This window comes from Carassius gibelio, chromosome B24 (assembly GCF_023724105.1).
Source record: "Carassius gibelio isolate Cgi1373 ecotype wild population from Czech Republic chromosome B24, carGib1.2-hapl.c, whole genome shotgun sequence".
Taxonomy (NCBI): Eukaryota; Metazoa; Chordata; class Actinopteri; order Cypriniformes; family Cyprinidae; genus Carassius; species Carassius gibelio.
Genome location: NC_068419.1, coordinates 23,987,412 through 24,000,483, shown reverse-complemented (window position 1 = coordinate 24,000,483; position 13,072 = coordinate 23,987,412). Strand labels below are relative to the sequence as shown.

At 38.2% G+C, this 13,072-nt stretch overlaps 1 protein-coding gene across 1 annotated transcript in view; it reads left to right on the top strand.

The window, feature by feature from the left end:
• Window positions 1–969: 969 nt before the first annotated feature.
• LOC128012864 (elongation of very long chain fatty acids protein 2) overlaps window positions 970–13,072 on the top strand; it is a 134,242-nt gene continuing 122,139 nt past the window's right edge. The window contains exon 1 of the mRNA XM_052595433.1: window positions 970–1,135. Within this exon, the coding sequence (XP_052451393.1) occupies window positions 1,133–1,135 (3 nt within the window). The 5' untranslated portion in view covers window positions 970–1,132. The remainder of the gene's footprint in view (window positions 1,136–13,072) is intronic.

Sequence of the window (13,072 nt, the reverse complement as noted above, 5' to 3'; positions counted from 1 at the left end):
AATAAAAATAAATAAATGGATAATAAAAAAAGGTATCATTTGCCACCTTTCTGTGTCATTGTAACTTCCTAGTTATACACTAGATGGCAGCAATTTATACATATGTGTATTAAAATAAGGGATGAGAGAGGACCTGGGGGGGGGGGGGGGGTTGGTGTAAATTATGAAAAAAATTAAATTTTGGGGGTATTCTTTTAACATTTCTTCCAAAGTGGGGAGGGGGAGGGGGTGGGGGTGACATACTGAAATCAGAACCTACATTATTATTATTTTTGTATTTGTTATGGTAAACGGCTAATATTTATTAATAAAGTGTGTAGGCCTAAATTTATTTTTAGTAAAAGTTTTACGGATTTACAGATTTGTAAGAACTTGTAATTTCTATTGATAATAGCAAGGCTTGTTGTGTAGCCCACATGGTGTACTGCTGAAATTGTTTAAACATTTAATTCAATAATTAAGCTATGCCAAATTTACAAAGACTTCAGAGTGGCATGTAGGTCATTCTCAAACACTGCCCTTTGAAAGGGTAAATTTTCTGTTTGTGCTTCACACTATGCAAACATAGCCCTATTCTCAGTACTTGGGGCACTGCAGGGGCATTTGCCTGTGTAGATCTGAGCTGCATCTGAAATAATTTACTGAGTTTTACATGCAAATGTAAGTCATTCACGGGTTTTTATAAGTGTATCCATAAGATACACAGTGAGGTTTACAGAACACTTGTGAACATTTCAAGAGAGAATTTCAATAAAAGCATTCAAATAGTTTTATTTCATTTGTGCATTGCAACATTATAACTACCGCTTATATATTTTTCTAGGGGTGTTCGGGTTGTTTTCTGAAATCCACGTGGGCCCTCGCAGGGTTGCTTTGGTTCAGACTGTGAACCCGTCATCTGATGGTCCATGTCATCGTAACAGCCAAGACTTGAGCCCCTATTGGTCATCCTTACTTCCGTTACACTTTTAGCATCACCGCGCCACCTCGCGTCACTCTCCAGCGATTTCGGGATCGGACGCATATACATGCGCTTGTTCTTTAAGTAATTCATTCCATAGCAGAGGAGCGGGCGACCTAGATCAGTATACAGTTTCCAGCAGTCCCATATTGTTTCGTGGAACTAGTAGATATGGTAAGGATCGCCATCTTCATATGTAATACATGTTTTTGCGTGGGATTTTCTCTTTGACGAGAACATTAAAATCCCGTAGATGCTAACTGAACAAGAAAACTAGTAATTTAGTAAAATCACATCCCAACCTAAATCACTCTACTTTTATTTATCTACGTGTATTATTCAAGTATTGTATGTATTTATGTTTTGTTTTTGTGTAGCTATGACTTTATGTACTGACTATAGAACATTATTGCAGTTAAACTCTATAACTCATGCTGTAAAAATGTAACATGTTTTGTTAGGTAAACTAACACATTTACTTTGTTGTTTTATGTTATTAATCGACTGGTTTTATTCAAATCCGGTAGAACAGAATCAGTACAATTCTATTTTTTATGTACTTTATATATCAGGAATGACCCCTTATTACCTCATGTGAGTCAACTGTGAACACTCATTGTTCATGCAGTGGCATTTCAGTTTATTTCTGTACACTGTAATTGTTCACTCTCTGCTGAAGAAGTCAGGTTACAAATGTTTGATGTCATGTTAACCTCCAAATGACCTGAAAAACTGCACATGATCTTTATATTTCTTTGACAGCTGCTTATAACTCCAAATACCTGTCTTTGAAGTGCTTATTAATCATCCATTTAAGGAGCATAAATATATATATAAAAAAATACATAATACAGGGTCACTTCAGGAATATACGGTGTATAGCTATATGATAATTCACTGCATGGTTAAAACACATTTTATATAGCACCCATTATGTGCACTGAAATTACCACAGCATCAATGAGTTAAAAAAATAAATAAAGTCCCTTGATCCATCTGAAAGGTTAGAAACCAACATTACATCATAAACCTTGACAAGTTAAACTAAATTTGAATCAACTGCATGGGGATGTACGATTTACAGTGTGTGTACTTGTTTGATCTATATTATTACTATTATTACTTTCACTATAAATTGACCTGTCAATCTTGCCACAGTTAACATACTTATACTCCACACTCTTTCCACTATACTGGAGAGAAAAGTTGTTAATTGATCTGCCAGTTGTGGTGTTTTATTTAGAGAACTCTTTTTCATGTATTTGTATAATGATGCATTTAATACTTAATGGACAACCATGTCTGTTTTGCTATTGTACAGGGTCACTTATACATCTTTACAAGTCCATAATGTTGTTGCAGATGAAAAATAACACTAGGGGCAGATCTAGAAAATACTTTTTAGGGTGGCAACACCAAAGCAACCCCCCATTTTTGGGGATTTATGGTCTGACATACACAGTTGTGTTCAAAAATATTGTATTACTATTAAGTAATCATCTATAAAATTTTAAATGAAAAAAAAACAAAAAAACATTTCAACATCCATCATGGCACCAAATCAATACACAATAATAATAATAAAAATAATAATAATAACAAACAAACAAACAAAAAAAACTTCAACAGGTTATAAATGTTTCTTAGCTTGTATCACTAAAGAAGACGTGGTTCTGTTAAAATTACATAGGCTACTTAAACGGTATAATCGCCTTTAGTGCAATTTAAGAGCATCAGAAACTTTTGAATTTCCTAACATTAGAAAGAAATACATTTTCAATATAAGAAAAGTAAGATTTTATGTTATTAACATTAGGTGGGAATGTCTATATTCACCCAGAACAAACTATCAACCATATACTCTAGCAGCACCCCAGGAACTGCATAGCAAGAGCCTAGCAACCACCCAGAAAATCCTAGCAACCAACTAGCAACACTTTAGCAAACATCTATAACAATCAAACCGACCAAACCATTTTTTAAACAAGACTTTGACAAAGACTTTGTCTTTCAAACTTTTCAGTCTAGTTATTTCAGGTTTTCTTACAGGTTTATATCAACAGCTTACATTTTCAAAACTTGCCCTCTTTTTTTTAGAAACTTTACTTTTATTCCTGTTAGATTGGTGTGTTACAAGGAATCGTGTCTTGTGTTTTGCAAAAAGTGTTTTATGAATTTGAAAACTGAGTCAAAGGCCAAGAATTAGTGTATGGCTTTGCAGATTTGGTGTTTGAGTGTCAGCTTTCTGACAAGTAATAATTTTATGTGCAAGTGGTTGAAACAAAACTGTAAATGCTTAAACAATTCAAATATACAGAGATCAATAACACTGAATCCTTACTAGGATTCAGGAATTATTTTTGCAGCTCAATTTCTATTACAGTATACAAACTACATTAGAGATACAGATGTATAATTCAGCAATGAACTTTAAAAAAAAAAAAAAAATTAAATTTTTTACTGTAAAGAATGTAATTCCCTTCAAGCATACAATGGCACAAGTGGTTTCCATACTACTGGTTTATTTGATGGCTCGTCCCCCAAATCCACCATGAAAACTAAATGATGAATACAAAACCACATTAACATATAATGTCCGGAGGCCCGAGATGACCCAGAGGCAAAATACGTTTTCACAGTTTATTCAGTCCCAAATACGAACAGAAACATACTGCCAGGCGCGATACAGGCTTAGTATTCTTTGATCCGGGTCTGTAAGAAATAGTAAAGTCAAAACGTCTGAAAAAGAGGGCCCAACAAGCCTGACGTGCATTCAACCATTTAGCTGACCGGATATATTCGAGATTCTATGATCCGTCCACACAATAAAAGGAAAAGAGGAACCCTTCAACCAGTGACACCACTTACCCAAAGCCATACAGATGGCAAGGAGCTTAGGGTTACCGATGTTGTAATTTCATTCGGCTGACCACAGACGGTGTGAGAAGAACGGGCAATGATGGACCATATTATCCATAGGGGAGCGCAGAGAAAGGACAGCGCCCACGGCGATATCAGAGGCATCAACCTTGACAATGAATTGTCTCGTTGGATCAGGCGTGATGAGAATGGGTGCTGAAGTTAACAGTTCCATCAGTTTAACAAAAGCATGCTGAGCTCTCTCGGTCCATTCAAAACATATTTTACGCGAAGTGAGAGCTGTTAGGAGGTGAGGCAATGTGACTTAAATTTGCAATAAATGACAATAGAAGTTAGCGAATCCAAGAAAACGCTGGAGAGCAGTCAGAGAATTTGGGATCAATGCATACCCAATGCATCAGCAGAGATTACCGGAGACAAATTGGGCATGAAAATGCAGTTCTCAGCCTTAACAAAAAGTTTGTTCTTGAGTAGGCGTTGCAGGACATGACGAACATGCTGGACATGCACTGCTGGAGATGGGGAAAAGATGAGGATGTCATCTAAATATACGAAAACGAAAATGTTAAGCATATCTCACAGAATGTCATTGCCCAGTAGGGAAGAAGGGAAGAACCCAGTATTCAAAGTGGCCAAGAGGAGTATTAAACGCCATCTTCCACTCGTCTCATTCCTTAATACGCACTAAAGGTCTAACTTGGTGAAGATCCGAGCTCCCTGAAGCAGCTCAAAGGCAGATGACATAAGGGGGAAAGGGGAAGCGATTCTTGACCATTATGTCAATCAACCTGCGATAGCAAAAATCTGCGATCTCGGGAGAGGTGCAAGGAAGAAAGGATAGTACCGGCAGCAAGACTTTCAGACAAATATTTCTTGAGGGCCTCACATTCTAGGGGCAGATAGAGAGTATTAAAGACTGCGGGGAGGAGTAGTACCAGGATGTAGTTCAATACTGCAGTCATAATGACGGTAAGGGGGACGAGATGCAGTCCGGGAACGACTGAAGACCGCCCTCAGATCGTGATTCTCCTCCGGCACTATGGACAAATCACCGGGCTCCTCCTGCAACACAGAGACTGAAGAGACAGGAGACACAGCAGACACTAACATTAGACATGACAAGACAAATTCCGAGACTGAATAGTTCCTTGTGGATTATGTTGAACGAGCCAAGGATGATGCAAGACAGTAAGGGCAATAGTAGAACGAAAAATAGAAAAGGAAATAGCCTCTTGGTGGTTGCCTAAGATGGTGAGACTCACTGGTACAGTAACAAATTGTATACCAGGCAGTTTAGTGCTGTCTAACGTAAATACAGGAGTAGGGACTACCGGCGAGTGTTCCCTTTTAGTGGACAAACAGATGTCCCGAATGCCTGCAGTACATGCAGAGATGATGGAGAATACGACACTGACGTTCAGCAGGTGCGATGTGAATGCCAGCAGTGTGCATGGCCTCAGGAAACAGAGCAACTTTGAATGAAACAGATGCTGGACAGGCTGGGGTGGAGATGGGGCACGCTGGATAAAGCGGGCACGGCATCGAAGATCAGCACATTTCTCCAAATGGATAGCTAATTCCACCAGCTGATCGAAGGCAGCAGGGACTTCTCATGCATAAATCTCATCCTTGATCTCAGGACACAATCCTTCCAGGAAAAGCGCCATTAAGGCAGGCTCATTCCACTCACATGAGGCTGAGAGGGTACGAAACTCTATGGAGAAATCCGAAACTGAATGCCTTTCTGACGCAAGACAGCGAGCTGGCGGGATGCTTTGCGTCCGCTTACGGAGTGGTCAAAAACCTTTACAATCTCCTCCCGGAACTAAATGAAGAACTGGCACCATACCGCCTCCGGCTCCCAGACTGCCATGGCCCAGTCTTGCACTCTCCCTGTTAGCAGAGAAATAACGAATGCAACCTTTGCATGGTCAGTCAAATAAGTAGTGGGTTGGATAGAAAAAAAGAACTACTTCACATTGAATTAGGAAGGCTTTACATTCAGTGGGCTCACCGGCATATCTTGAAGGAACTGTGGGATGCTGCCCTTCCGGTCCATGTGTATCTGCCGCTGCTCTCCGGCATTTTTAGACTTTTTAAAAGTTTTAAATGTTTTTTTCTGTAAATCTTTAAACTATTTTAAAGAATTAAAAGGAGTTGAAAAAGGACTGTCCTCACAGGTTTGGAGACTAAACTCATATCCGTTCTGTTTATTCTGCTGTTTCCTACGAAGGACGAGCAACAGGCTAATATCAACTGGTTCCTGTCTTCTGTTCATGGTTTGGAAACTATGCAACTGTCTTCTCAGCCGTTCTTGTTAAGATCTTCACGAAAGGACGCACACCGGGGTGATACCACCTGATTCCTGTATTTTGTTCATCCATGGTTGGATTGAATGTCCACTACTAACTCTGGATTGCAAGCAGAAAATGCAAATGTTATCCCTGTTGTTTTTCTAGATGTGTTTGACTCTCCCTGCTGATCATCGTCAATTTCAATCAGATTTTCTCTGTCTGCCTGCATACTCATACCAATGTTTTATCTTCGATATGGTTTTATACAATTCATCATCCGACTTGCTACGTTTAAAATCCTCGTAGCGCCTGGCAGTCGGAGTTTATAATCAGTGTGCTGCCCTGGGAATTACGCGTCGACCACAGTATGTGCATCGTGGATCACGTCGCTGTTATATCAGTTTTCATATGGCTTCTTCTGACAGTCATGTTTCAGTCATCTGGTCTTCTCGTCGTCATCAACTGAATGATCTAAATGACTTAAAACGGGGTGTTAATGTAGACAATCTTAGCGTGTTAAAATACACTGCCAGTGTCCCATTGGAAAAGACTGAAATCACCTCCATAAAAATGGGTCTCTTAAATGTACGTTCTATATCAAACAAGGCCTTTATTAGGGCCCGAGCACCGAGGTGCGAGGACCTACTTTTATCTGCTTGGTTTATTATTATTATTATTAGGGCCCGAGCACCGATGGTGCAAGGACCCTCTTGGAATTGCTCCGTTTATTATTATTAGGGCCCAAACACCGATGGTGCGAGGACTCTCTTGGAATTGCTCCGTTTATTATTATTATCAGGGCCCGAGCACTGCAGTGCGAGGACCCTTTTAAAATTTTCGTTTATTAGGGCCCGAGCACCGATGGTGCGAGGACCCTCTTGGAATTGCTCTGTTTATTAGGGCCCGAGCACCGATGGTGTGAGGACCCTCTTGGAATTGCTCCGTTTATTAGGGCCCGAGCACCGAGGTGCGAGGACCCTCTTGTATCTGCTTTGTTTATTAGGGCCCGAGCACCGAGGTGCGAGGACCCTCTTGTATCTGCTTTGTTTATTATTAGGGCTCAAGCCCAAAGGGCGAGGCCGTTTAAGTGTGCAAGACTATTTGAAAGCGTGACTGGCAGAATAATATATCTCTCGAGCTGCAGGATTCTGCCTTTCGTCGTACGAACGAACACATCACGGACAAGATTATTTCAAAATACATAATAGCTTGGCTAATATAAACGAAACTGTTGAGAAATAAATCTGAAGTGGATCTACTGGGTTTGAATATTAAGTGACAGCATTTACCAGCTGCTCCTGTCTTCAAATTTAATCTATATATATAAAAAAATAAACTCAATCGTCTTGGCTGCTTTTTTTAAATGTGTGTACGTATTAATTAATTAATTAATTTATTTATTTACTTTTTTATACATTATGTATTATAATTATAAAAACATAAATATATTTAGCCACTTGCATAGAAATATCTTAGGCCTTATCCTTTTCTGACAGTTTTAGGGATTTTTAAAAATCCTAAAAAAAAAAAAACTTATTTGTGCTGCAAATAATAATTTCAAAATCATTTGATACTGACATCCTGTGACATGATATTTATTTGAATTTACATAATCTCATGGATGTAACAGTAAATCTGTTCAGCTCACAGATGAAGACTAAGCTGTAATGCAAGCAGAATTTTCACAAATGCTTATAGATCAATAAAATCATTACAAAACACTTATAAATCATTTAAGGATTTGATAACACTGTAAAATAATGTCTAATTTGTATATGTATATATGTATATATATATATATATATATATATATATGAAATATAAACATTCAAAATTATACAAAAATCACTTTTTAAAAACTACAAGAAACAAATTGTTTGGACTACAATAAGCATTTTCCAGGATTTGTGATATCACAAATATTGACGAATGGGATGTGAATTGGTTGAGCTGCACTAGAGAAGGCAAGGAGTGTGATCTATACGTAGTTGGCCATGAAGACTGGAAGAGAAAAAAATAAATCCTTATATTCCTTATATTCAGGTGTGCAGAATTATTAGCGACTTATTCCTTTACTGATAAAATGAGCCAAAAAAAAGACATTTCACTCAGACTGAAAAAAAAATAAAATAATTCTTAGATCCTCATGAGAAATATTCAAAATTAGATAACTACAGTAATTACAAAGTAAAGACATGACCACTGGATAGCAAAATTCTTACTGGGTCAGAAGGGTCAGAAAAAAAACAGATGGAGAAGAACAGAAACACGTAAACTGCAAAAGAATTAAAGTGCAGAATTAGGTGTGGCACTATCAGGGAGCATTTATTCTACAGTGCCACCATTTTCCAGAACTGCAACTTTGTCTCAGAATTACAATGTGTCAGGTTCTGAGAGACGTAAAAAGGTCCCAAAAAATAACTTAATTAGAATAGCATGACGTATTGTGGAATATTATTTATTAACCCCTTACACTAGTAACCCCCCTTTTTTGGCATGGAGACCGAAATTACATACCCAAAATAAAAAGGTTTCTGCTCATGATTCTTTCTGACTAGATACATAATCAACCTTTGTTCACAAAGCTGACACTTTAAAGTTTACTGTTCAGGAATGAGAATCACTCAGACTGTTATGATAATAGAGATATATAAGCTCAAACATAAAAACAAAAATAAAAATATTAAAAACATATGTTTTAAATGTATTTAAAAAAATGTTGATGTAGGAAATGAGTTTGAAAACACAGTGTAGCTAAGGCCACAAGTCTTCCAAGACTTCATAAAAAATTTCATAATCGAATCTGTAAAACTGTGAATTTTATGAAATATTTTCTAAGGCCATGTCATGTGTGTTTTTAGAGAAGGCTAATCAGATTGATTTATGGCCCTTGTCATCTCTGTAAGATCTCACATGTAAACACTGCTGTGCTCTTTGTGTATGTTTCACTGTTGAAAACTGCCCGAATCATGATTGTATTGTTCTCACCAAACGGTTCTTTCACACCTCCGCCAAGTATGACACATTATCCGCATTATTCTTTTATCATTATTCTTTTGTTTTTATTCCACCTTTATTAGCCTTGATTGTGGTTTTTCAGGCTTTACAAAGCAACAAAGCAGCGATCTCACTTCAGTCTCTCTTTGCATTTAGCCCTTATTTATCAAAAGTCTTACTATAAAAATACAACAAAACATTTTCTTACGACCTTACGTGAATTATTGAGACAAAAATGCATTATGAAGAAGAAAAGCACCTGCTATTAGTAGCATTGGTGCTAACGTTAGCATCAAGCTACATCTGACAATTTATGAAATTATTAGTACACTTTTACTCAAAACTCACTTTAAACCCCGATCGAGTGTTTATAATAACTTCCTTTAGCGATCAGGGGTGGAATTTGGTCGTTTACTGTTGTAAAAATATGTTATTTGTAGCCTTTTTCATCGCTGCACAAGTTAGCATTTCCGATGTACATTTTCGATTTTTTTTATAAAAACGCCCCAGATCTCAAGAAATTCTCATACCAAGCTTTACTATCGTAATCGCGGGTTTATTATTCGGATATTTTGTGTGTACAGAGGTGTTTCAGTGTTGTTTTGGCCAGATAACTACCAGGAAGTGTGCAGGAAGCATGTGACACGATGGGGCGGTGTCCAGATATGAAACTCTAAGATTGACGTTTGAAAGACCCAATCAGAGTCTGAGTCACACACCGCACGAGCTGTGACACTGTGCACGCACACACAGATCGCTGGGAGAGGCTGTTTATCATCTGATCGCGTAAATCCGTGGAAAATGAATAGAAATGACGATTCTGTCTGAAGAAATATGAAGTAAACATCAGTAAATATATCCATATATCTCCGCAGATATGCATCTTTGGTCTGTAAATCCTTATTGACGCTGTTCAGTGAGTCTATGTGAACACAAATAAACCGCTCTTGACGTGACTGAATATGAGTGAGTTGTGAATTTCTATTCAAAATGTGGCATAATACGGATTTATTATTTTGCACTCCTGACATAAATCACTAAATATCTGTCACTGCAACAATGTTTTATCAAAATATTGGTCAAATATCGAAGCTTGAGTCTTTAAACTTTCCATTGATGCACAGTTTGTCCAGATTAAGTAAGACAGTGATGTTTAATGTGCTGTGAAAGTGAAACAATAATAAACTGGGGCCGTCAGCGATGTTTGCACGCAAAGGGGTTAAGACCTTATATATAGGCTTTATGAACAGATGAACAGGTTTTGAGTGATTCTTGAAGGACTAGCATCACCTCCTCTTGTACGATGGTTTGAGGAATATATCTTCCAGATAGTACCACCACTCCCTATATGCAGAGTATGCAGTCTTCGTTGGGCACTAACTCCCAGAGGGGGCACCATCCCAGTTGCTCAAAAAAAACCAAAAAATAAATAAACATGCTCCATTCTCCCATCCGCGCTCGCGACCGCTCGCACCTCATGTTTGCGGCTCAATGTTCGTAATTGATGGATGGACATCTACGCCCGGGTAAAGGACATCAACAATCAGGCACAGAGAAAAGAAAACTAAAGAAAGTAAAAAAAAAAAAAAAACAGGCATAAAGTTGGCTTGACACTGGACATTCGAGAGTCTCAAATTTGGGGACCGTCTCTAAAGTTACATGTGATATTGTTATACACTTTTCTAACGTCAGTAGCATTTGAAGAAAATGAATTACAGTCATAAAAACAACTGTAATTGTTCATCTAGGTGACAGCTATAATGCACAATTAAATTGAATGTTTGATGTTTATTAAAACAAACTGTAAGACATATGTAAATTATGCAACTTATTCACATGGGTTCAAACGGAAATTTGAAGCTCAATAGCATTTGAGGAGAAAGACTTGCAGTCAATAAAAAAAATTGTAATGTGTTAATTTAGGTGTCAGCTACAATGCACACCTCATAAAATTTTTATATATATTAAAATAAAGTGTTACTTAAGTTATATATATTGTTCTGTGTATGTGATTTCAAAGTCTAGATGGTTTGTATTAACCCTTTAACTGATGTATCCCTTAAAACTTGATTGCCAGAGGGTTATTGTAAATGCTTATGCCCGCTGAGCACAGTTTTCCTGATGCCACCGGTGTAATATTTGCACTCATGGCTTGAGCCCGCCATCGCTGCTTGCAGCTATATTTAGGGCTCAAGCCCAAAGGACGAGAGGCCTATTGTTTTCCTTAGGATTATTTTTTTATTATTAGGGCTCAAGTCCGAAGGGGCGCAGAGCCCTATTGATTTTCTAAGGATTATTAGGGCCCGAGCACCGATAGTGCGAGGACCCTCTTGGAATTGCTCCGTTTATTAGGGCCCGAGCACTGCAGTGCGAGGACCCTATTGGAATTGCTCTGTTTATTAGGGCCCGAGCCAATGGGCGCAGGGCCCTATTGTTCCCCTAAGGATTATTATTATTATTAGGGGCCAAGCACCGAAGGTGCGTAGGCACCTATTGTAATCGTTGGCGTTATTATTAGGGGCCAAGCACCGAAGGTGCGTAGGCACCTATTGTAATCGTTGGCGTTATTGTTATTAGGGGCCAAGCACCGAAGGTGCGTAGGCTCCTATTGTAATCGTTGGCGTTATTCTTCTTCTTCTTCTTCTTCTTCCGCCGCAAGTCTATGGCAGCCCATAGAACCGATTGCGGGAAAGTTGTATAATTTGGCACACTGATAGAGGACATTACCAACATTAACTATAGCAAATTTGAAGTCTCTAGCTCCTACTCTCTAGCGCCACCACTTGTCCAAACTTTCAATGTTTGAATGCTAATAACTTTTGAACCGTAAGGAAATTCTTTTTTCCTCTGAATCCTTGGCTCAAGCCAAGTCGAATGAACCCCAAAATTAAAAAATCGTAAGGTTTAGTTTTTTCGCTATTTTCGATTGTTCGAAAAACCTACTTTTTCGAACTCGTCCTAGACAGTTTGTCCGATTTTCACGAAAATTGGCTCAGACCATCTTCAGACAATGTTGGCTAAAAGTTATGGAATTCAAGTTGATTCGTCTAACCGTTCTCGAATAACACGTTAACAAATTTGACGAAAAACACGCAAATATGCATGTGAGGCTATATCTCGACAACGGTTTAGTGTATTGAGACCAAACTAGGTGTGTGTTATAACATGCATGATCTCAGACTACCTGCAGTGTTTCGACACAGCACCACCTAGTGGTCAGGAGATATGAAAAATGCATATTTTGGCTTATAACTTCTGAATGGTTTGGCCAAAAATCACAAAATTGGTCTCTTTAGATTCGGTGGGTCATGTTGAGTCGAATGATATAAAATGTTTATGTGTCGGCCATTTTAGGCATCGGCCATTTTGAATTATGATTTAAAATGCTGTATTTTTTGAACGCAGCATCGAATCGCTATGACAATAATTACAAAAATATTTGGCTCCATGCCCTGAAGGTACTCAAAAAGTTTGGTGACAGCGCCAGCTTGTGGTCAATAGTTATAATGAAATATCACATAAATGCTAATAACTTTTGAATAAATTAGACTATTAAAATTAAAATGCTCTCACTATATTCTGTGGGTCATGCCGAGAGCACTGATACCAATTATGAAAAAATTGGCCATACTTCCTGTCCGCCATTTTGATTAGTGTTGAAAACCTACTTTTTCGAACTCCTCCTAGAGCGTTAGTCCGATTTTCACCAAATTTGACGTGGATCATCTTCAGACCATGCTGGCAAAAAGTTAAGGATTTCGTGTCGATATACGAAACTGTTCTCATTTAGCGCATCAACGAATTTGCTGGAAGGGTGCCAAAATGCATTTGAGGCTGTATCTCAGCAACGCTTTGACATATTTGCACCAAACTTTGTATGTGTCATCGCCACCTCACACTGACTATGCCACATAAATTTGGTAACAGCGCCATCTATTGG